At 49.7% G+C, this 22,748-nt stretch overlaps 7 protein-coding genes across 7 annotated transcripts; 5 read left to right on the forward strand and 2 right to left on the reverse strand.

Moving 5' to 3' along the window:
* Window positions 1–797: 797 nt before the first annotated feature.
* Window positions 798–2,798, reverse strand: BP5553_07991 (Uncharacterized protein; the record flags this gene model as incomplete). The annotated part of the gene is made up of 4 exons (XM_032016614.1): window positions 798–1,699; window positions 1,754–2,399; window positions 2,474–2,589; window positions 2,651–2,798. 4 exons carry the CDS (start codon window positions 2,796–2,798, stop codon window positions 798–800), a joined length of 1,812 nt encoding a protein of 603 aa, XP_031866905.1.
* A 3,782-nt stretch (window positions 2,799–6,580) lies between these two features.
* On the forward strand, window positions 6,581–8,062 carry BP5553_07992 (Delta-9 fatty acid desaturase; the record flags this gene model as incomplete). The annotated part of the gene is made up of 2 exons (XM_032016615.1): window positions 6,581–6,857; window positions 6,927–8,062. 2 exons carry the CDS (start codon window positions 6,581–6,583, stop codon window positions 8,060–8,062), a joined length of 1,413 nt encoding a protein of 470 aa, XP_031866906.1.
* A 680-nt stretch (window positions 8,063–8,742) lies between these two features.
* BP5553_07993 (Thioesterase ester dehydrase-isomerase) lies at window positions 8,743–9,409 on the reverse strand (the record flags this gene model as incomplete). Its single annotated transcript, XM_032016616.1, has 2 exons — window positions 8,743–9,153; window positions 9,263–9,409. 2 exons carry the CDS (start codon window positions 9,407–9,409, stop codon window positions 8,743–8,745), a joined length of 558 nt encoding a protein of 185 aa, XP_031866907.1.
* Window positions 9,410–9,717: 308 nt separating this feature from the next.
* Window positions 9,718–13,531, forward strand: BP5553_07994 (Structural maintenance of chromosomes protein; the record flags this gene model as incomplete). Its single annotated transcript, XM_032016617.1, has 6 exons — window positions 9,718–9,744; window positions 9,802–9,842; window positions 9,897–10,017; window positions 10,074–12,485; window positions 12,535–13,152; window positions 13,211–13,531. The coding sequence occupies 6 exons, from the start codon at window positions 9,718–9,720 to the stop codon at window positions 13,529–13,531; spliced, it is 3,540 nt and encodes a 1,179-aa protein (XP_031866908.1).
* A 3,474-nt stretch (window positions 13,532–17,005) lies between these two features.
* BP5553_07995 (MOSC-containing protein) lies at window positions 17,006–18,443 on the forward strand (the record flags this gene model as incomplete). Its single annotated transcript, XM_032016618.1, has 2 exons — window positions 17,006–17,968; window positions 18,027–18,443. The coding sequence occupies 2 exons, from the start codon at window positions 17,006–17,008 to the stop codon at window positions 18,441–18,443; spliced, it is 1,380 nt and encodes a 459-aa protein (XP_031866909.1).
* Window positions 18,444–19,508: 1,065 nt separating this feature from the next.
* Window positions 19,509–20,669, forward strand: BP5553_07996 (NADH-ubiquinone oxidoreductase 29.9 kDa subunit; the record flags this gene model as incomplete). Its single annotated transcript, XM_032016619.1, has 3 exons — window positions 19,509–20,047; window positions 20,127–20,231; window positions 20,573–20,669. The coding sequence occupies 3 exons, from the start codon at window positions 19,509–19,511 to the stop codon at window positions 20,667–20,669; spliced, it is 741 nt and encodes a 246-aa protein (XP_031866910.1).
* Window positions 20,670–21,340: 671 nt separating this feature from the next.
* On the forward strand, window positions 21,341–22,646 carry BP5553_07997 (uncharacterized protein; the record flags this gene model as incomplete). Its single annotated transcript, XM_032016620.1, has 5 exons — window positions 21,341–21,956; window positions 22,068–22,187; window positions 22,256–22,356; window positions 22,413–22,487; window positions 22,548–22,646. 5 exons carry the CDS (start codon window positions 21,341–21,343, stop codon window positions 22,644–22,646), a joined length of 1,011 nt encoding a protein of 336 aa, XP_031866911.1.
* Window positions 22,647–22,748: the final 102 nt, after the last annotated feature.

A 22,748-nucleotide genomic window follows, 5' to 3' on the forward strand; every position in this document is an offset into this window, starting at 1 on the left:
CCTATTATTATCCTGATTCGACTCATCTTAGCTTCCTTACTACAGCAATCTGGAGTTGCAGGCACGCCTATGGACAATTTAATTGTTAACCTATCATGCCAGTGCAAAGTGTTTTGGGAGGCTCCTGCACATCCCAGTCTTACTGTTCCTGTTAACCGTGCTCTCAATGAGTACCGGGATTGTCAAATCCTGTGGTTTTACTTTTTTTTTCCGTTGAACCGAGTTGAGTATTATTGACTAGTTACTTGGAAAGAAGGCTGAAAAATCGCCAGTTCGCTGGGTAGGGATCGCAGAGCAAGTGGCTGATTTAAAGGGGTCGTGTTAAAATTACTGGTTTTAAGCTGAACTTCTTTTTTGGGTTTGTTCCCTGTTGGTTTCAAGGTTGGGATCAAGGTGTCCTACATGTATGGCATTACGAGTAAGGTATCTGTCCACTGTATGACCTGCAGGCGTTCCAGTCGAGCGAGGAGAGGGGCTGCTCGCTACAAAGTTTCTACCGGCAATGGAGAGGCATAGCTACCTCGGTCTTAATTATCCTTGTTGATATTGAATCCCAAACGGTGGAAAATATCGAGTCCCGTTCAAGATCAGTCAGTGCCTTGTTAGTTTTCAGCATCCATTTTCCCATTCCGGGCATAGATGACCCATGGACTTGTAAGAAAATTAACCTCTTAGCCAAGTATGTATATTCCTCCCAGTATATACTTCTCCTCGTACTCCTCATCATTCATTCTATACAAAGATATTGCCCGCCGATAAACCCAAAAACGCCTCGGTATCCATTTATAACCTTCGCATCAACCTTTCGTTTCCTCAATACTATCACTCGGCCTCACGGCCGTACTCTGGGGCTCACCACTACGCTTGGCTGGAAACTCAACCTCCTCCTCCACCTCCCCCCTCTCCGAAAGATCCCCCGCCAAACTCTCCGTCTCTTCCGACTCATCCTCTTCTGGCAGCAGCAAATTCAATGCCACGGCCATAAATCCCGTAACTGCAAAGCCAGTCTCCATAACCAGGGTAATAGCATCGAAAAACCCCGCCTTCGCTTTATTATCCCCAGTATATGTGAAGACATACGAGAACCACTCTGGCACGAGGATGGCTCCGAAACCAAGAGCCAAAGCAGCTGCGAGGATGAAGCGAGTACGGCGTGTAAATGTCACGGTAGAGATGATACGCATTCCCGAGACAGCAACGCTGGAGAAGAGGAAGGTTGTCATGCCTCCCAAGACGGCATCAGGGATAGCGGTTAGCGCAGCAGCGAATTTTGAGAAGATACCCATGATGATGAGGAAGCAGCAGGCTACGTAGCCGGCTTTGCGATTTGCGCACCGAGTGAGTGAGATGACGCCGTTGTTTTGCGCAAATACTGACATGGGGGTTATTGTGCAGAGACCGGCAAGCATGCCGTTTATGCCATCGGCAAGGACGCCGCCTTGGATGCGGGAATCGAAAAGTTTGCCTTCGACTTGGAGGCGGGAGACGTCGCAGGTGGCGGTTATGTCGCCGATGGTTTCCATCATGAGGATGAGGTATATTGCTAGGAGAGGAAGGACTAGGGGCCCGTAGACAGAGAGCTTGAATGTCTTGACCCAGATGAACGATGCGGCTGGAGCTGAGTCGATGGAGCTGTTGTCGAAGTATCCACATGCAGCTGCGATAATGCAACCCACTAGAAGACCCAGCACGACGCTCACTGCAAGAAATAAGTAAAGCCCCCCAAAATCGGGATAGTAAAGGAATGACTTACAAGATTTCATAATAGGGGCTCCAAATCTCTCCATGAGAATAATGGTGATAAAAACAGAGAAACCCAGACCAATAAACTCCGCACTACCCCAAGGCAAAGCATGAGGGGCAGTGTTGGAAGGACAAAGCATGAAAGGTCCCGACTCGGGCCTACTCATACAACCTCCAACACCACCAGCCCAGCTACCAAGTCCGCTTTCAATCAGCGAGACGCCGATGAGTGTCACCGTGGGGCCGGTGACGATTGGTGGAAAGAGCTTCTTTAGTAGCGAAGGGGGCATGAATGACAGTGCAATCTCCAACAATGCACAGAGCGAGGATGTACCGAGAAGTGCCCCATAGCCATCTGGACAGGGCAGAGGATTTCCTTCCGCGTCCGAGGGGCACATTCCATTTGCGTACATCTGAGCAAGACTCTTGGTGGCAATCGGGATGATAGCGAATGAAGTTCCAACGACGGAAATCAGGCCTGTGCCGAGATAATAGGGGGTCTTCCGAATATGGAATCTGGTGATTTGAATAGCGGAGAGGATACCGGAGACTATTAAAGAAGTCGATACCAGATATTGCGTAGTCTTGGCGTCAAAGTTTGCGGAGCTAGCTATTATAATTGGAGGCGTGATGATTCCTGCCAGCATGGCAAGAGCCTTTAGGGTTGTCAGCTCGTGTTCATGCGTATAGCAATGCTATATATTATATTAGAAGATGCGTAGATATTTACATGTTGGAATCCTAGGAGAATCGCAAGAATGACTGGCATCCGATCATGAAGCCCGAAAAATGGTGCCCGTCTCTTGGACTTTTTCATAAACGGAAGGTTTGGCTTGAAGAGAAAGACTGTGTTATATTATTAGCCCTGCCAAATTACATATATCATCTTGTGATTTTTCTTTCGCACCATAATCATAATTGCCTAGCAAGCCAGCCTTGGTAGTAAAAGCCTTGACGGAGTGGTTGATGCGTTCTCTGAAGGGCCTTTTCTGTGTTTGATCAGGCCCAATTAGATCCGGCCCATCTTGGGGCCCATTGTCGATTGTAATTGACATGATATGGTGATTGATGACTGGAGCAGGTGGTCAATGACAATTTTACTGTGAAGGCTAAAGAGGTAGGGCTACGGAAGCCAAGACCAAAAAAAAGAAGTGGATCGCGAGCGCGAAAATCCAGACGGTCGCATACAAGGCATCCCCTCTCTTATATATATCTACCTTATAACTCGGTGCATAGTGAATTACTTACAATATATTATCACCACTTATTAATGACCGCCGTCGTTATCGCTTTGCTCGCATACAGCAGCCCGACTTTCGACCTTGGAAGACTCGTGATTATCGGGGGTTGTGGAGGCGAACGAAAAAATTCGCGTGTCCCGACAATGGTACACGACGGCTGGCCCCGTCTTAATAGAAGCGGTAAGATGGGTCTTATAAGACGGATGAAATTGCGCTCTATAAGATAAGGTTGAAGATGGGTCCTTTGAGATAAGGTAAAGTGATGGAAGGGTCCTATAAGAACAACTGAGATGCTATAGATAGCTGGGCGGGGTTGTATGAGATAGGCGGACCTGATATATTGCTATCCGCCAATTGGCGTTTGCCTATTGCAATGATTAAATGCTGCTTCAGGTGCTCGCCAGGGGCCACAATCGTGATGTCAGCTCTTATCAGAGTCTGATCGAAAACTGTGGAGAGTTTTTTTTACATAAATTCTACTGCTACTAGCTCCGTACTACAATACTCCGGCACCTGGTCACGATACCCCACGATCCCTAATCACCCTGAGGAGTTCGCGCTAGGCCTCCACAGATGCAGATTTAGAAGTCGCTAGGAAAGAGAGGCCCGGAGGCCGTTTGCTTCCACTTCCGATTGTGCCGCAATTTGGTGTGGAATACTGACGATCCTACGCTGGAAAGTTCAGGTCGTGATTCTGGCATCGGTACACGAAGCAGACGCATTTGATGTGATTCGGTTACATTGTTCACATGATCCCAAAATACGAGTTGTACATTCGAGCTAGATATGATATATCTTTTAAGCTCTCACATCTCGCAGGTACATCGTCCGGTTTTTAGTTCCACACATATGCCCTTTCCCTCTTTAAGCCCAAGATCCTGAAGAACAGGAATCCGAACGGCAAACTCCTGCTCCGTATAAAGCGACTAGAAGGGTTTTATGAGAGGAAAGGAAAAGAATCATCATAATATCTTATAATATCTGTGCCATCGTTCATCGATAGTGTGATAAGGGGTCATCCTCATCAGCTAGAGAGAGCCGTTTGGGGAAAACCCCCAATCCTCCCTTGAGGTTCCCCTATCAGTGTCCAGATATATCGCTTTCTCCCTGCCTCCGGTAGGGACGCCCTGATCAAGCCAGCCACGCTCAGAGTCGTTGATTCGTACCTTGAGTGAACTTAGCAGTGACATAACAGAAAGCCATGTCCTTGTTACTGGCGTTTTGCAATTGTTCAACATGCGTCAGTCAAACCATCAGTCTTTTGTCTCCTAGCAACTGCTTCATGACCACTCGAGTTTGGAGCTGAAACCGATTCCAGCTTTTTTCTATTCAGTTTTCCTGTGGTTGCTTCTCCCAAAACGAACGAACAATTTCAGTATTTCATCTCGATTCATGAACTATGAATAGCGACAAGAAAAGTACGGAGCAGTTAATATCAGTCAGTATCTTTGATAGAGCGTATGATAGTCATAAGGGTTTATAGTAGGCGAAATCCACAGTTTTTGAAGTATCAAGCAACCAAAAAAAAAATTTCTCTACCCTCCTCTTGCCGAACTCATTTTCGAGCCGAGACTCCATATATCGTTGCAATGACCCATAAACGCAAGTCAACATTCATTTGACGGAGCCGAACCTAGGTAGGCTTTTAGGTTAGAAGAGAGGGGTATGAAATGGATTGTCACATTTATGGTTCCCGGGAAGCTCAACATCGATATGCCTTGCATCCTTGACATTTTCGCTGAAAACCACATACGTAGAAAACGTTGACTATAAGTCCCAAGCAAAATGGGCAGAGAATTCGGGCATAACCTCTTCATGTATAAAACTGTCAACCCTAAAGCAGGATAATTTAAGAATAGACTAAACTCAAGATTAAGAAAATCCGTGAAGGCGCCTGGTAGCTCTTGCATTGGATAGTACGAATGCCTGAACCACTTGGTCAGAACTGGAAAAATTGGAGACTTGTTAGAACAGGAGGAGAGATCCATCCGTTGCAGCGAACCACTCACATTTCGCTCAACCAGATGGGGAGCGATGAATATTTGTTGACATTTGCTGACATTTGTTGGACATCTGATGAGGTGATCTTGGGGTGATAACTGAGCTCATGCTCCGGAGAGTGATACGTAAAGCTGTGCGTACTCCCCCCAAAAGAGGCCGAGGCTGTTGGAAATCCCTGACAGGTTGAGGCGGGGTGGCGTGGGCGATAACAACACGTGAGGAATCACACGTGCAGGTGGGGATGACCTTGAGTGATGAATCTGTTGGGGGGCGCTAGACCGCGTGTGGACAGGGCGCAAAATCTTGGAAAACATGTGCAAAAACTCGGATGGACAGGGCTACGGTGGACTGTACGGCATACCTACGTACTTTCCGCAAGGGACTGGATGCCCGTAGCTGTATACGTAAGCAGGTACCCGCACGGAGGATTCCGTGATTGTGTAGCAATCTGCATCTATTATTGACATTACGATGTATTGTAAGCATAAGCAGCATCTACTAGCTACCAGCTACCAGCTCTGCGGAACGCGCGCTTAAGATCCTCCTTCGTCTGGATGAAATTTGATGAAGGGAGATGGAATTGAGGATTGCAATTGCAATTGCAATTGCAACTGCAACTGCAGAGAGTACCGTAACTAAAAAGAGGAACAAGGAACGAACGGGTGGCGAATAGCAGGAACTGGAATACGGATAGATGGGCGCTGCTCATCTTGCCGTCCCTGCATGCGAGACTCAAGCACGGAGTAGGCGCACGCCTCCCGCCCAATGGGGCCCGTCGTCAAGCTGCTAAGGGGCGCCAAACCGGATTTTATCGTGTAGAAGACGAGATGGTGGAGAAGATATGGCCTCGTAGGCTGTATTATTATTAGGTTACTAGGTACTTGTTTTGCTGTTGTTATTCTGTTGATAGCTTGATGCAGAATATTATTGATGTTGACGGTTGACGTTGGTTGCTCTTGCTGTTTGATGTTGCCCTCCCCACTCGCCCCCAGATCTATGCGCAGTCCCTGCAACGTCCCCAAAGCAGAACCGAAACGGTCGCCTATTGCCCAATGGGAGCCACGCCTGCGCCACGGCCCTGAGAATTGTTGAGGAAGGCTCTTGGGGCGAGTGAAGCTTCTGGCATCTGCGCTTGGCCTTCTGGAAGAATGTGAGAGCATGGTCTTTGAGTTACTGGTAATTGATATGGACGATCTAGATACCACAATAATATCAAACTCACAACAAAAGAACACGCGGCCAGGCCATCAATTGCACCAAAAGTCCCCGGGTCGCAGGGCCGCCTAGTCAATGCCAATTACCCATCCAAGTTGATCCAACATTGCCCATCCACATCCCTCTCCCGATCCCATCCCATCCCATCCCTATCCCCGATTCCCCATCCCCAACCCCTATCAAGGAGCCATCCGGGCCCGAGACGCTTGCTTCCCACCAAAACGCGCGAGCTCCATTCCTGGCCATCGCTTTTGCGCGCTAGCCACTGTCACTACGCCCACGCGGTTGAATAAATATCCTCCCTCCTCCCCCCCGCCACACTCCTCCTGTCCTCTCCACATTCTCCCTCTCTTCATCTTCACGCTCTGCCATCACTCACCATGGCATCTCCAGTGAACTCCTCCGCGCAGCCGTCGTCGATGGCGGCCAGGTCGGAGCCCGTTCGGAACAAGAGCCACGACCCCAAAAAGCCTCACATTACCGACCAGGCCATCACCAAGTCCAACTGGTACAAGCACGTCAACTGGCTCAACGTCACCCTTATTATCGGAGTCCCCATTTACGGGTTCATCGCCGCGTACTCGACACCTCTCCAGTGGAAGACGGCCGTGTTCACGGTGGTCTACTATTTCATGACGGGTTTGGGTATCACAGCTGGTATGTTGTTTTCACCACCAGGAACACCAAACTTGTTTCTTGCTTTTTGCTAACTCATTTTGCGTACAGGTTACCACAGACTTTGGGCACACACCTCATACTCCGCACGCCTACCACTCAAGATCTATCTCGCAGCCGTGGGCGCTGGCGCCGTTCAGGGGTCGATTCGATGGTGGTCAAGAGACCACCGAGCCCACCACAGATATACCGATACCGACAAGGACCCGTACTCTGTTCGAAAGGGTCTGCTCTACTCGCATATTGGATGGATGGTCATGAAGCAGAACCCTAAACGCATTGGACGTACCGATATTTCAGATCTGAACGATTGCCCAGTCGTTGTATGGCAACACCGCAACTACATTAAGTGTGTCATCTTCATGGGCATGATCTTCCCCTGCCTCGTTACTGGCTTCGGCTGGGGAGACTGGAAAGGAGGCTTCATCTACTCCGGCATCCTGAGAATTTTCATTGTTCAACAAGCCACGTTCTGCGTCAACTCCCTGGCCCACTGGCTCGGTGACCAACCCTTTGACGACCGCAACTCTCCCCGTGATCACGTCGTCACCGCCCTCGTCACATTGGGAGAGGGATACCACAACTTCCACCACGAGTTCCCCTCCGATTACCGCAACGCGATCGAATGGCATCAATACGACCCTACCAAGTGGAGCATCTGGATGTGGAAGCAACTTGGCCTTGCCTATGACCTGAAGCAATTCAAGCAAAACGAGATCGAGAAGGGCCGTCTCCAGCAACTGCAGAAGAAGCTCGACCAGAAGAGGCAGACCTTGGATTGGGGTGTTCCTCTTGAGCAATTGCCAATCATCGACTGGGACGATTATCAGACCGAGGCCAAGGGTGGCCGCGCCCTTGTTGCCGTAGCAGGTGTCGTCCACGATGTCACGGACTTCATCAGGGAACATCCAGGTGGAAAGGCCTTGATCACTTCTGGTATCGGCAAGGACGCCACTGCCATCTTCAACGGCGGTGTCTACAACCACTCCAACGCCGCGCACAATCTCTTATCGACGATGAGGGTTGGTGTTCTCCGAGGAGGCTGCGAAGTCGAGATCTGGAAGCGAGCACAGCGGGAAAACAAGGATATTTCTTTCGTTAGCGACTCTGCCGGCAAGAAGATTATTCGAGCTGGTAGCCAGGTTACACGCATCGCCGAGCCAGTGGCGTCAGCAGATGCTGCATAGACCAAGGGATATAATTTGTAACGTTGAATATTAATGAGGTCGATGGCTGGTAAAGGAAAAGGAATTTGTCTTGTTGGTTGTTGCGTGTGAGCGTTTTTTTCTCTAGATTTGGTCGTGGCGTTTGGAGGCTGTCTTTCACGGTTGAGACATATGATTCAGGCATTCATTCTGTATGTTAAGGAATGGCGGGTTGCAGAACAATCGCAGAGAAGAGCGACCAATACCCTAAATAAGTTACCTATAAAACATGGAAAACTTCTCGATAATTCAGAAACAAAGTCTTTGTTTTAAATATGCCCTTGGTTTATGAGTTTTCATCCCAACAGAATCCTTGTACCACAGTATCCGGACATTGTCTCGAGTCCAACTTCGAGTGTTCCATGGCATAAAGGACGTTTTTAACGCCCCAAATGCTGCCTTTCCCCAGAAATACAAGGAAACCTTGTAGAACCTCGCATATATTAATACGATGTGGGGAAGACAAGTGACCGATGCTTGCCATCCCTTTGATACCTTCATGGCCTTCATTAACCCCTCTAGCTCACTGCTTTATGTATTCGCACGGTTCGAAATAGCATGTTCAGTTCAATGGTGTACTTGGTATCTCTAAGCTCATCCAATATCTACATGTCTACCAGCTCTATATCCCTTGCACACTCTCTCTAAAGCCTAACCCCCCCCTACAACTTCGACGCAACAGGCGGGTCAATGCTAACCTTCCCATGCTCACAAACTGCCATAACGGCGCCATCACTCTCCCTCTTCATCTGCCCCTTAAGCGCACACAATCTCTTCCCCGCATGCACCACCTCACAGTCGATCAATACCGTCTCGCCAACTGGGATAGGACGGATATACGTCACAGATAGGGTCCGCGATACGCCTGCGAAGACCCAGAATCCTTCTTTTGCAATGGGTGCGAGGGATGTGGTGGTGCAGATGTCGAAGAGTGTTGCGGTGCAACCGCCATGGAGGTTGCCTAGCCGATTGCAGTGCGAGGGTTTGACGGTGTATCTGAAGACCACGCGGCCTGGGTTCGAGGATGCAGTTACGAGTTGGATGTCTTCGTGGACGAGGGAGGCGCCCCAGCCCTGGGTGAAGAATGTTAGTGGTGAAATGGGCAGGTTTGGAAATAAAATTGACGGGAACCAACACAAGAATCCTCATTGAAGACAGAGCGCGATATAGAATAAAGCTTACCTGGAAGATATCATCCCCCATTGAGCCCTCGAGTATGGATCTCACGCGATCCTCGGCAGAAACGCCATCTCCTATACTTATTCCCACCACTTCCTTGCCCTCTGCCACACCAGGCATAGAAACCTGCACTTTCTTAGGAGGAGCCATAGCTATTACACTGTACACTCAACACGCAGAAGGGTATAGTAGAAAGTATGTGAAGGTCACCAGCCATCCCCGGAAACGGAATCGTAATCGTGGGGTATCAATAGTTACCGAACCTTACTCATTTCATTTCCATCGGGTATCTCGAATTCTTGGCCGAGGTTGGCTGATTATGCAAGGGTGCCTGAGAATATGTTGGTTTCTGCCTTGTCGCGTGTTTTTGTTGACTTCGCGTCTGCGAGCTGTTGCGCACACCGCACAGCAACGCAATACTCGACCAGCGACAGGATTAACGACTCCATTTCGCAAAAATGAGGGTCGTGGAGGTCATTATAGATGTATGTAATTTGCCCGCTTGGTCTAGGGGAGGATGCATGCTGATGTATTTTGTTTAGGGGTTTAAATCCTACGCTGTGAGGACTGTTATCTCAGGATGGTAAACAAAACAACCCACTCTACCACTTATCCTTCGCCGCTGACACCCCTTTAGGGACGAGAGCTTCAATTCGATTACGGGGTTAAATGGTAGCGGGAAGTCGAATATTCTTGATGCAATATGTTTCGTTTTGGGTATTACGAATATGGCTACGGTCCGCGCGCAAAATCTCCAGGTACACAGCCCGCTCGAATATTTTGATGGCCTAATTTCCTGACTCTTGATTCTTAGGATCTCATTTATAAGCGTGGACAAGCGGGCGTCACAAAAGCTAGCGTAACGATAGTCTTCGACAACCGCGACAAGAAGAAATCTCCTATTGGATTCGAGGAATATGCGCAGATTAGCGTCACCAGACAAATTGTTCTAGGAGGGACGAGCAAGTACCTCATCAATGGCCACCGAGCGCAACAGCAGACAGTACAGAATCTGTTCCAATCTGTCCAACTCAACATTAACAACCCTAATTTCCTCATTATGCAAGGTCGAATTACCAAGGTGCTGAATATGAAGCCAGTCGAGATCTTGGCTATGATCGAGGAGGCCGCAGGGACACGAATGTTTGAGGATCGACGGGATAAGGCATTCAAGACAATGGCGAAGAAGGAGATGAAGGTGCAGGAGATTACAGAACTACTCCGCGAGGAGATTGAGCCGAAGCTAGAGAAGCTACGAACGGAAAAGAGGGCGTTCTTGGATTTCCAGCAGACGCAAAATGACCTCGAGCGACTCACCCGAGTAGTAGTGGCACATGATTATGTGAAGAATCAGGAAAAGCTTAAGCAGTCCGCTGGAGATCTCGAGCTTAAGAAACAACACCAGAAGGACTTGGAGGATGGTGCTGTTCGGCTAAAGCATGAGATTGAGAATCTTGCGGAAGATGTTAAAAGAGTAAAGGCTCAGCGGGATAAGGAGTTGAAGAAAGGCGGAAAGGCACAGGCGCTCGAGGACGAGGTCAAGAAGCACTCTCATGAATTAGTTCGACTTTCCACTGTGATGGATCTCAAAAAGTCGAGCATGACTGAGGAGGAGGAACGGAAGTCGACCATTCAAAAAAGTGTTGCTGAACTCGAGAGCCTGTTGAAGCAGAAGACAAAGGTTTATGAGAAACTCCAGGCGCAATACGACAGCGCCAAAGAGGATCTGGAAAAGCAGAATTCGGAGGCCGAGACTAAGGAGGAATTACTCCAGACGCTGCAGACTGGTGTAGCCTCGAAGGAAGGCCAAGAAAGCGGGTACCAAGGACAACTCCAGGATGCGCGGAATCGAGCGAGTGCAGCATCAACGGAACAAGAGCAGGCCAAGCTCAAGACGGCACATCTTGAAAAGCGCATCAAGGAAGACCAACCCCGAGCCAAGAAAGCGAAGGAGCAAAACGCCGGTCTTCTCAATGATCTTGAAGGCCTCCGGTCACAAGCCCAGAAGCTTGAAAAGGAGCTGGGAAAACTAGGCTTTGAACCTGGCAAGGAGGACGATATGTACAAGCAGGAATCTGCCCTCCAACAGAGTATCCGAAAACTACGGGAGCAATCAGATGTTTTGAAGCGCAAAGTTGCCAATATCGATTTCAATTACGCCGATCCCACCCCGAATTTCGACCGATCAAAGGTAAAGGGTCTGGTGGCCCAGCTGTTTACTCTGGATAAAGATCGCACGGAAGCTGGAACCGCACTTGAGATCTGTGCTGGGGGTCGGCTATACAACGTCGTTGTTGATACCGAAGTGACAGGCACCCAACTCCTCCAGAACGGCAAGCTGAGGAAGCGAGTGACTATCATTCCACTAAATAAAATCGCCGCCTTCCGAGCATCCGCAGAGAAGATTGGTGCTGCACAAAAGATTGCGCCTGGTAAGGTCGATCTGGCTCTGTCCTTGATTGGCTACGATGACGAAGTATCTACGGCTATGGATTATGTCTTTGGCAATACTTTGATCTGCGCCGATGCGGCGACAGCAAAACGGGTGACGTTTGATCCCGCTGTTCGCATGAAGAGTATCACTCTTGAGGGAGACTCATATGACCCTTCTGGGACTCTTTCCGGTGGCAGCTCGCCGAATTCAAGCGGCGTATTAGTTACATTACAGAAACTCAATGAGTTGACCAAGGAGCTTGGTGTCCTAGGAAACAGGTTATCGGAACTCCAGGCAACAATGGCCCGGGAGAAGAAAAAGCTCGATCAAGCCAAGAAAATCAAACAGGAGCTAGACCTCAAGTCCCACGAGATCAAGTTAACAGAGGAGCAGATTGGGGGCAATTCATCATCCTCCATTATCCAGGAGGTTGAGAATATGAAAGCAACCATTGTCCAGTTGAAGACCGATCTAGTTGATGCGAAGAAGCGGCAGGACGAGGCCAACAAAGATGTTAAGCGCATCGAAAAGGACATGAGGGATTTCGATAGCAACAAGGATGGGAAGCTTGTCGAACTGCAGAGTTCGTTGGATGCTTTGCGGAAAACTCTCGCCAAGAGCTCGACGTCTGTCAAGGCCATGCAGAAGGAGCTCCAAGGGGCCCGTTTGGATTCGGAGCAAGTGGGCGGTGATCTTGCTGCGACCCAAGAACAGCTTCAAGATGTTGAAGTGACGCTGAAATCTCAGGCTGATGAGATTGCGAGCCTTGAATCGGAGCAGGGCAAAGCGAAGGTTTGTGTTTCACCCCATGATTTCCAGCAGACTGTACTAATTCGGCTAGGACCTGCACGATATTGCTCAAGCCCACTTGGATGATGAGCGAGCAAAGTTGACTGGATTCGATGAGGAGCTGCGGTCGCTTGAGGAAGCCTCACGGTCTAAATCGGCACGTATCACCGAGGAAAGCCTCGAGATGCAAAGGCTTGGCCACCAGATTGAGAAATTCCATAAGGAACAGCAAGGGGCTGTTCAGACAGTGGCTCACATGGAAAAGGAACACGATTGGATTGCGGATGAGAAAGACAACTTCGGCAGAACGGGGACGCCTTACGACTTCAAGGGTCAGAATATCGGTGAATGCAAAGCATCTCTGAGAAACCTTACCGAGCGATTCCAAGGGATGAAGAAGAAGATCAACCCTAAAGTCATGAACATGATTGACAGTGTGGAGAAGAAGGAGGTTTCTCTCAAGAACATGATGAAGACCGTGATTCGGGACAAGAAGAAGATTGAAGAAACCATCGTTACCCTGGACGAGTACAAGAAGAAGGCTCTACAAGAGACGTGGGAAAAGGTGAATGGAGACTTTGGGCAGATCTTCGCGGAACTGCTACCCGGTAGTTACTGCAAGCTCGATGCGCCCGAGGGCAAGACGATAAATGATGGATTAGAGGTCAAGGTGCGTACACTCGCGATGTTTTGATTCTGACAAAATAAGCTAACTCAGGCATCGATAGGTCTGCCTAGGAAAAGTATGGAAACAAAGCCTTACAGAGTTATCGGGAGGCCAGCGTTCGCTCGTCGCGATCTCCCTGATCATGGCGCTGCTCCAATTCAAGCCGGCGCCGATGTACATCCTGGACGAGGTCGACGCGGCGCTGGATCTTTCGCACACGCAAAACATTGGACGGCTCATCAAGACGCGGTTCAAGGGCAGCCAATTCATCGTGGTCAGTTTGAAGGACGGCATGTTTCAGAATGCCAATCGCATCTTCCGCACGAGGTTTAGTGAGGGTACTTCGGTGGTTCAGGCGTTGACTGCAGCGGACTTCAATTGAGAGGTGCCCAGCAGAGCGAGGAGGATCCGTAGACATTGTGATGCTGCAATCAGTATGGTAGCTTTATTACATAGGTACCTAGGTTTGCATCTGTGGGATTTTGGAGTTTTGGATTGTATTATATGGGGGTATAGGAAAGGAAAGGGGCTAGCATTGGTATCGGGGGATCATCTCGATTAGGGGGATTATGAGCGTATGACACAAATGAATATCAAGTGAAGTTTTTTGACTATCATAGTATCATCTGAGCGCAAGACCGCAGCACCACTAATCGTAGCATGTCAAACCCAGCAATGTCTTTGTAAATTACGAGGAAGGCGATGTACGGTTCTCCACCGTCCAGCTCGGTGACCTCGGCGGGACACTTCACAACAGAGCGCGAGGTTTGTCTCGAGGATAAGAAATTTATCGGGAGGATAAATGATGCTGGACTGGAGGGATAGACCCGTCAGCAAAGGATCTCTTGGACGATAAGTGGTTCGTTGTGACGATGGGGTTGAGCTGTAGGCAGATCATTAAGCCATGTTTTTAGGATGAAAACTGCCCACACTACCTGGGTAACATGCAAGAACAACTTCTGCCTCGAGAAGAAGTAAAATGAATGGAAAGGGGGCAGATTTCAGCCGCGTGATGATGGGCTGTTCAATGCTGTAAAGATGGCCACTCTACCTAAGATACAAACGATAGGGGGGGCCACGTGGGGTGGTACAACGGCCTGCACGCTCGACGCCCTCGCAACCCAAATGGGATAACAATATTTTCTAGGATAGAACTTGGGTGGCATTGTAGACGCTGTGCTGGCCCAACTAAGCCAGCACACTTCGAACTATAATACCTAATAACTTGCTTTGGGTTGCGTTTCCAAGGAGATTCCGCATCAACACCATTGACAACATATTTATACTTTCTTATAAGCTACAAAGGTAGGTACAGTACCTAGATAGTGGAGCGCGTAAGGTAGGTTGCTATGGCTAAATAATATACTCTACCCTAACAAGAGCTACGTAGGCAAATGCTAAAGCTAGAATGCATCTAGAAGGAGAAGCACATTGACGGACAAGGTACCTCTTTGAATATGGGGAGTGATACGGCGCGGATGTTGCTCTGGTCAACTCTCGAAAGTTGGCGCTATTACTTCGTACAACTTACGTATATCTCCTGGAGGCGAGGGACTAATGACGTGTCGAGCAATTCCGAGACTTTGTAGTTACAAAGTAGAAACTGTAGATCAAGATACGGGTTAGTTAACAGGTTTGTGAAGAGATCTACTCCCTAGTTCTTCTAAAAACAAGAATAGGAATTCCAGCGATCAAACAAAGATCCCCCTGGCCCCTTCTCCGCATTTTCCTGTTTCCATGTCTCGGGGCAAATCCGAAGAAGGGTCGTGAACCTGGAAGGAGACCCTCGTTTCCCCATCTTTGTCTAGGTGCAGTAGGTGCAGTAGGCGCATGTGCAGCTCATGTACTGTACATTTACCCCTAGGCACCTTAATTATTAGTTTCCTACTTGGTACGGAGTACAGCAGGTAGGTGTCTAATGATAAAATGATGCTGGACGGTTGATCATCCACCAACCAGCGCACCCTCGCAATTATCACAAGCAATTCGTCGGACGCTGCGTAGTACCTGACACTGCTTCCTCCACTCTCGTGGCGTACCGAGGGAAAGTGACCGAAGGAGGCGCAGCAGCAGCAAGCAGAAACAGAAAGCAGAAACCGCCTCCGCGCACCACACCGCGTAACCGTTGGCATCTCCGAGGTATTTAAGATTATGTGTTTTTTTTCCTGCTAGCGGGTTGACGGGTTGAAGTGCCCTTGGCCCTGTGGCGTGCTTCTGGCCTGGGCAACAGAATACTACTAATAATACTTCGTACTCCCTCCTTCGGAAACCTGCTTGCGTCCGAGTACGAAAGTTACTGGGTTGGACCTTTGGACCTTGGACTTTGGAGATCCGGGATGGAGAAACGATAGATGCCGAGTACGAAGTGCCATAAGTCAGGTACTTGTACGGAGTATGTACTGTACAGCAGTACAGTATCGGGTTGCACTTCCTCGGTCGATCTAGTGCCCCCATCAGCACCATAATCATCATCATCGATCATCGATCATTCGTGTATGTCCCTATGCGTCCAGGGCGTCTCACGATTTCAGGGCACCGCGGTCCGGAAGGCCAGATGCGCCGGTCGTCTGGTACCTTTGGAGGTGTCGGGGGCCCGCGCCTCTGAGCCACGCCGATCGGGCCAGACCCTGCGTTTTATTTGGTTTTTGGAGAGGGGCGAATGTTGGATATTGGATGATGACGATGATGATGATGGAAAGATACATTCGTTACTGTACCTGTGAGAGTGTATAGATATAGTGCTGTAGGGAGATACTGTACATACTGTACCTATGCCTACCTTTTGGCGGGTTGACATGTTGTTTGATGCTCTGCTGTGCTTCAGGGAGGAGAACGGAGAAGGGAGTGAGCCTAGAAGATCTGCTACCGTACTGTACTGTATGGACGGGGGGACCTGCCTACCTGAAGCTACCTGAGGCTACCTAAGGCTACCTAAGGCTGGAGGTGTGCTGGGCATTCTAGGCATATTCTAGGCGCATTCTAGGCACTGTAGACGCTGGAGAGAATGTCGACCGTTTGTAGCCACTGGAGCCACTGTAGCCACAGCACTCCCCAGGGCTCTCTCCAGGCCCTTCGATCCCCTATAACCTTTGTACGACGAGTAAACCAGAGTGCAATGCAATCTTGTACCTGACTACTTACTTACTCTACGGTGGCTCGGAGGCGGACCCAACCCCCGGGGACTTCGCGCTGGAGGGACCCCCCCCGATCGAGTGCGCAGCAGTCGCCATTTAGCAGCCCACTGAGCATTTAGCAGGAGGTGAGCATTGGCTTATTAGCAGCAGTGGTCGCAGAGCCTGTCAGGCCACGAGGAATCATTCGCCCACCACACCACACGGCGGCGCCCACTCTAGCAAACCCCCCCAACTCCTCCTCCACTCACCCCCCACGGAAATATCCACCTTCCCTCTCCTTCTCCTTGTCCTTCGCGCTCGCTCTCGCTCTCCAAAGCCAACGCCCCCCTTTCTTCTTCTTCCCATATTCATATTCGCCTTCCTGCTACGGGCCCATCTTGTTTTCCCTTCCCTTCCCCTTCCCTTCCTTCCACTCGTTAAGGTTAAGGAGCCTCGACTCTTAATAATTGAAACCGAACACCCATTTACTTTTCCATTCCCTTACTTGTTTCACTCCCCTTCGATTCCTACACTCGTTTACGACCCCCCATGTACTGGTCTTCATTTGGTGAGTGAGTAGCTTTGGTAGATATAACCCATCAACCCATCAACCCCCCCCCCCCAAGAATTACCGGCCATTGCGCGGTCTGCTGCGCGGTCTAGAGTCCCCGTGCTAACACAATCCCCAATCCAGCATATAGACAGCACCTTCCGTGCCTTTCATTCCCTTCCCGCACCTCGTCATGAACATGGACGCCCTCACCAACCACTACCGCGACCTCCTCCTGCAGTACTACGAGCGCTACTCCCAGCAGCTGCTCGACCGGATCCCCGTCTTCTCCACCACCACCTACGTCCTGACCGTCCTCGCCATATGCATCCCCCCCATAATCGCCCTGATCGTCTACGAGCGCGAGCAGGCCAAGTTGCTGGCCGAGCAGCCGCAGGGATGCCGAAAGCTGGGAATGAACATCGAGAGCAATCTCCTCAATGAGTTCGACAAGAAGTTCTCCGAGGGCCGCCCCCCGAGCACCGAGGAGACGTCGGCCGAGTGGTGGCGCCTGAAGAGCATGTGGATCTATCCGGTTAAGAGCTGTAAAGGTGTCGAGTTGAACAGAGGAACCGTAATCGCGACCGGCATGGAGTACGACCGCCAGTTTACCTTTGCTCAGCTCAAGAGCCCCTTCCCCATCGCGGAGAACACCCCGGAGAAGGAGAAGGCCGCCCATAAGTGGGAGTTCATCACCCAGCGACAGTTTCCTCTGTTGGCCAGGGTGAGGACCGAGATGTGGATGCCGGATCAGAGTGTCGACTCGTACAAACCCCATGCCGAGGACGTCGAGAGCGGCGGTGTCATCATCATGAGTTTCCCATTCCAGGAGCCAGGCTGGAGAGGCAAGGTGGCAAAGTGGGGTGCATCGGTGATGGGCAAGGTCCCAGAGAAGCAGTTCAGAGTGCCCTTCGACCCAACCCCGGTTCAGATCGAGAAGGCGGGCTATTCCTACGAGGACATGACCATCTGGAAGGAGACCGTGCGTTCGTTGAACTTGGAGATCGAGATCCCCGAGGAGCTGAGATATTATCTCGGCATCAGCAACAAACTGGGCCTCTTCAGAATCGACAACTCCAAGTTACGGGAGGTCCACCGAAATGCGCCCAAGAAGGAGACCCTGGGGTATCAACCCGTCACCGGATTCCAAGACGCGGTAAGTCCATTTTGGTTCTGACACGCTCCCTAGAAAGTTAAGCTAATTCCTTTTCTAGTATCCCCTCCATATGATCAATCTTGCTAGCGTCCGTGACGTCGAACGCAAAATGGGGATGGGGAAAGGAGTCCCCCGTCTGTCCGCCAACCGCTTCCGCGCCAATCTCATCATCACCGGCCCGGATGCCTACCTCGAGGACAACTGGCGCCGCATCAAGATAGGATTCTACGAATACGATGTCTCATGTAGGACGGCGCGCTGCAAGATGCCCAACGTTGACCAAGCCACCGGAGAGAAGCACGCCAGCGAGCCCGACCGCACATTGAGGAATTTCAGGGCCATAGACGAGGGTACGGGTCCAAATATCGGGTGCCTGGGCGTGCAGATGGTTCCTATTTCCCGGGAGAGCGCGTTACGTGTCGGTGACGAAATCACGGTTCTGGAGACGGGAGACCATTGCTACATCAAGCAATGATGACACCGCCTCTCTACATAGCATACATGCTTCTTTAATGCAATCTCTCGCGGAGTTGTGGAGTGGATGGATTCATGGATTGGCCTGGGATAGGAGTTTGTTCATTGTGCATAGTGCATTTCCGGCCTCCTGACATCCGGGGAAAAAACATACAAGAAACAGAGCATTTTGATATTTGGGTTTGGCTGGAAAGGCATATCTCTAGGAATTGAGAATTGATGATAAGCCTCTTGTGTGATTAATTGAGGATACCCCTTACGTATGGTCGCCTTTGGTGGATGTCGCAAAAACTGCGAAATACTAGTCATCTTAGATGTTTGTAATAATATTTTTCGCTCGCATCTTAAGTGCTTGCTCATTGTCTGATGATAATTTGGTTGTACATCTGGCCTCTCGTGGCACCGCACGCGTGTTTCATTTATTGTGTCTTTTGGGTGGACTTGATAAGAAAGAAAAACATATCTATCTCGCGATAGCAGAACACTGGGGCGAATCTTGGGTGGTGATATATCTGTTTAATTCTTCTCGGCGTTGTACATACTCTCTTTGGGGGCCGGTGGCTGTTTAAGAGCTGTATATTATCTCACAACCATCATTCTAGTCTAGAATGCAAGAAATGTAGATGTTATCTATATGTTAGTAGTGACAACTGAATTGTGAGCAAGATCTTGTAATGTAGGATTGATATGGTGATGTACGGTCGTTATTATTACTTGTAGGATGGTCTTTGCATTTCGACACCACGGTCGAAGTCAAGTTTAAGGATAAGAAAAGCCGCACTATAACCATCATTAAGCCAAGTGATGAATTTATAAAAAGGGATATTGATTATAATTAACGTTTGGCTTTTGAAAATTTCTATCAATGCTAGGATATTGGTCGGTGCAACCTTTATTACCTTAGACAGCGAGAAGCGCAACGTTAAGGTACATAGGTACCTGGGTACGTAGTGCTCCACAAACTTCAAGTCGCCGCTAAACCCAGCCAAGCCCTCCCTCCATCGTCGCTCATCAACCTCCATTCCCATAACCACAACCTCAATTGAGCACATCACCCACCAACACGATGCGCCGCACCTTCCGCCAGCTGGCGGCCGTCAAGCCCGCGCAATATCTCGAAGCTGGCGCCCCCACAGGCATCACCGGCCTGCGCACCAACGCATCACCACGCTCAGCGCTCCTCTACCTCTACTCGCAAACACTGGACAAGCTGTCCCAGATCCCCGAAACATCCCTCTACCGCCAATCCACAGAGGCCGTGACGAAACACCGCATGGCAATTGCAAATGCCATCGTGCCTGAAGGCCAGGCGGCGTGGAAGGCGAAGACGGATCAGCTGGTGAAGGACCACCCGGAGATTTTCGCGGAAGAGAAGGAAGTCGGCGGACATAATGTTAGTATTTCGGGGAAGGTGACCAAGGAGACGCATGGAGGGAAGACATTCTTCACTACGAAGCCTGAGAGGAAGGCTGTGGAGGCGGAGGGGATGGAGTGGGATGGCGAGCCGAATTTGCAGGGAGGCATTGAGCTGGGCGGGCATATGCATTTTGAGGCTGGGACGGAGAAGATTGAATTGCCTCCCCAGCCGAGGTTGACGGCCCAGCAGTAGGTTCTTCCCTTTTGCTTTTTTGAGTTTTAGGAACTGGCGAGTGAAAAGGGATGAGTTATGCTGACGGTTGAGTAGAGTTTCTGAGATGGAGAATCAGATTGGGGCGGGGCTTATTGAGGAGGTTATTGAGGTTGCTGAGGGGGAGCTGAAGCTTGTTGATGTGATGCTGAAGGCGAAAGTGTAAGTCGTACCTTTCTTTGGTCTGGTTGAACGACTACATGATTGTTATGCCAATATGGGATATGGCGTAACGCCTAAGGTCCTTAAGCCCAAGGAGGCTGGAAGTTGGACATGCTACAAATCGAGATATCTTGGATAAGCTCCAAAGAGGGTCTTATTTTCGACCATGATCCTCTTGTTCTGAGATATTGCCCTCCAGCCTGGTGGTAACCACCATCTCCGAGATTGGCGGCAGCAGAAGCATATCATATCAATCGCCAGGGAAGCAGAGCTCGGGGATTTTCAGGGTCTATTATAAGACTGCTTTATAGAACATTGGCTAACAAACACGGTGATAATAGCTGGGAGGATCTAGTAGAGAAACCCGTCGAGGGACAATGGGAATATTTCATGCGGGGCCCACCAATACAACCCGCGCAACCGCCTCCTCAGAAGTAGATTCTCTTCCGCAAGGGAAATAGACATGGAGAAATATGGTTGTATAGTACAAAAAGACTTGTAAATAGATTATGCACCACCAATAAATGTCCCGTTTCATAGGTTTCGAAACATAACCCCTAGTCGATCTGTGACTACCCTGGGAACCGCTAAAGGAGCCGGAAGATTTGCATCTTCGGCATTTGGAAAGGACAAGCTTTTTCAAATGTGTGGAAGAGGAAGGTGTTGCGATCGTATCTCATCTATATACAACAAACTTCCATGCGCTAGCGCCGCATAGTTCCTAATACCCATTCAATTTACGTAGTACTACCTATATTCAATAATAATAATGAATTATAAATATCAGAAGCAAAAGTCCTGCCCCTGTTTTGCAAATACACGACGATTTAAAATTGTTTCTTACAGGTCCCGGCCCAATCAATCCGTGACACCGCAGGTCACTTTCCTGGTCTGTACATTGCCGCTGACCGGCTCCCCTGCCTCAATCATCAGCTCCTCGGTGCTTCTTTACGAAGGGCGAGGTAAGGCTGGGGTTCGCCAGCTTGTCCTCCGAGAAACATCAACGTCCTCTCGTCTGACCAGCGTCCTGTTTCACCAACTCAACGACAGAGTCAGTCTCCCGAACAGCTCGTTCTCGATCAATGGATGGGAACCGATAGCTGCTAAGTATGGCGAACACGAACAAGAACCGATCATCCACCTTCAGCCTCTTCAGCAAGGCCAAGCGCGATGCCCCCGAAGCGCAACCCTACAGCGGCCTCGAAGTCGTCCCTCTCTCGGACGAGAAGATCGTCGTAGATCATGAGGCCGACGGCGACTACAGCACATTAGAAGTCGCGGTGGCCAGCGACGAGAAGATATGCGTCGCGGACGAGCCCCAAGATTACAGCACGCTGGAAGTAGTAGACCCCGCTCTCCAAGGCGTCAACTACCCCTTCGCGACCCGACACCATATGGCTCAGACGCACAACCAGGACCACGACCCGTACAATGCGCCGCTGCCCCCGCTGCCCAGCGAGCAGCTCCAAAGCCACAATCCAGATGAGATCTCACCGACGACGAGTGATTCTCATAGGAGGTCGAAGAAACATCTGCTGCGGGCGAGATTGCTCAGGGAGTGCGGGATCTGGTTCGATAAGAGGTTTTATGCGGGCGAGGAGGGCATGGAGATAAAAATGAGCCGCAGCGCGACGCTCTTTCGGGATATGCAGTGGGAGGTTATGTGTGGGGAGTCGAGCGTGATGAAGATTCGAGGGAATCCGAACTCGTGGAGTGAGAAGAGAGGTATGTCCACTATAACCTTTGACCTAGTATTTATCTATTGCTCCCTTGGTTCCGAACCATAACGGGGAATAACACCGTACTGTTCGTACTTTTGCTTACGGCATGGCCTAGAATTTATGGACGCCACGGGAGGTCCACTGTTCAAAACGCGAAAACAGGGCTCTGGTAGCCGCGTTGCGGAATCGGTGCACGGACAAGTCGTGTTTGTGTTGAAGGAGGATACGGAGAGTGGTATGTTGTGGACGAATCGTTTTGTCTGCCCGTGTTGGTATGTTGGTATGTGGCTAATGGACGAGTAGTGAGTTCAAGTTGGACTGTCGATTTCACCAACGCGAGGGATAAACGGACTATCAGGTGGAATGTAAGAGGGAGTGCCACAACGAGGGATATATACATTAATGTAAGTGAACTATATTTCCACCCCTCTTACAGTTTAAAAGTCTAACTCTCAATCAGTGCTACGGGATCCCAATCGGCCGAATCACTCGGCCGGAAGACGGCATCGACGAGTTGTTTAAAGAAAAAAATATTGTCCGTAACCCCCTCTTTTCTCTCCCCCATAAGCTTCTACAACTAACCAAATCACACTAGTATATTGTTAAGGTTTCTCCGGGGATTGATTTTACGATTATGGCGGCGCTAACGGTTGCTTATGATGATTTGAGATTGGAAGGCGGGGCTGCCTTATAATGTGGATTTTTGTTTACAGTACATGCTTGTATTATCAAATAACCCGTCATGTCTAATGAGTTTGTTCCAAGCCTCTCAAGACTATCTACTGTGTGTTGATGA

The sequence above is a fragment of the Venustampulla echinocandica genome (genome assembly GCF_003357145.1).
Source record: "Venustampulla echinocandica strain BP 5553 chromosome Unknown scaffold_7, whole genome shotgun sequence".
In the NCBI taxonomy this organism is placed as follows: domain Eukaryota; kingdom Fungi; phylum Ascomycota; class Leotiomycetes; order Helotiales; family Pleuroascaceae; genus Venustampulla; species Venustampulla echinocandica.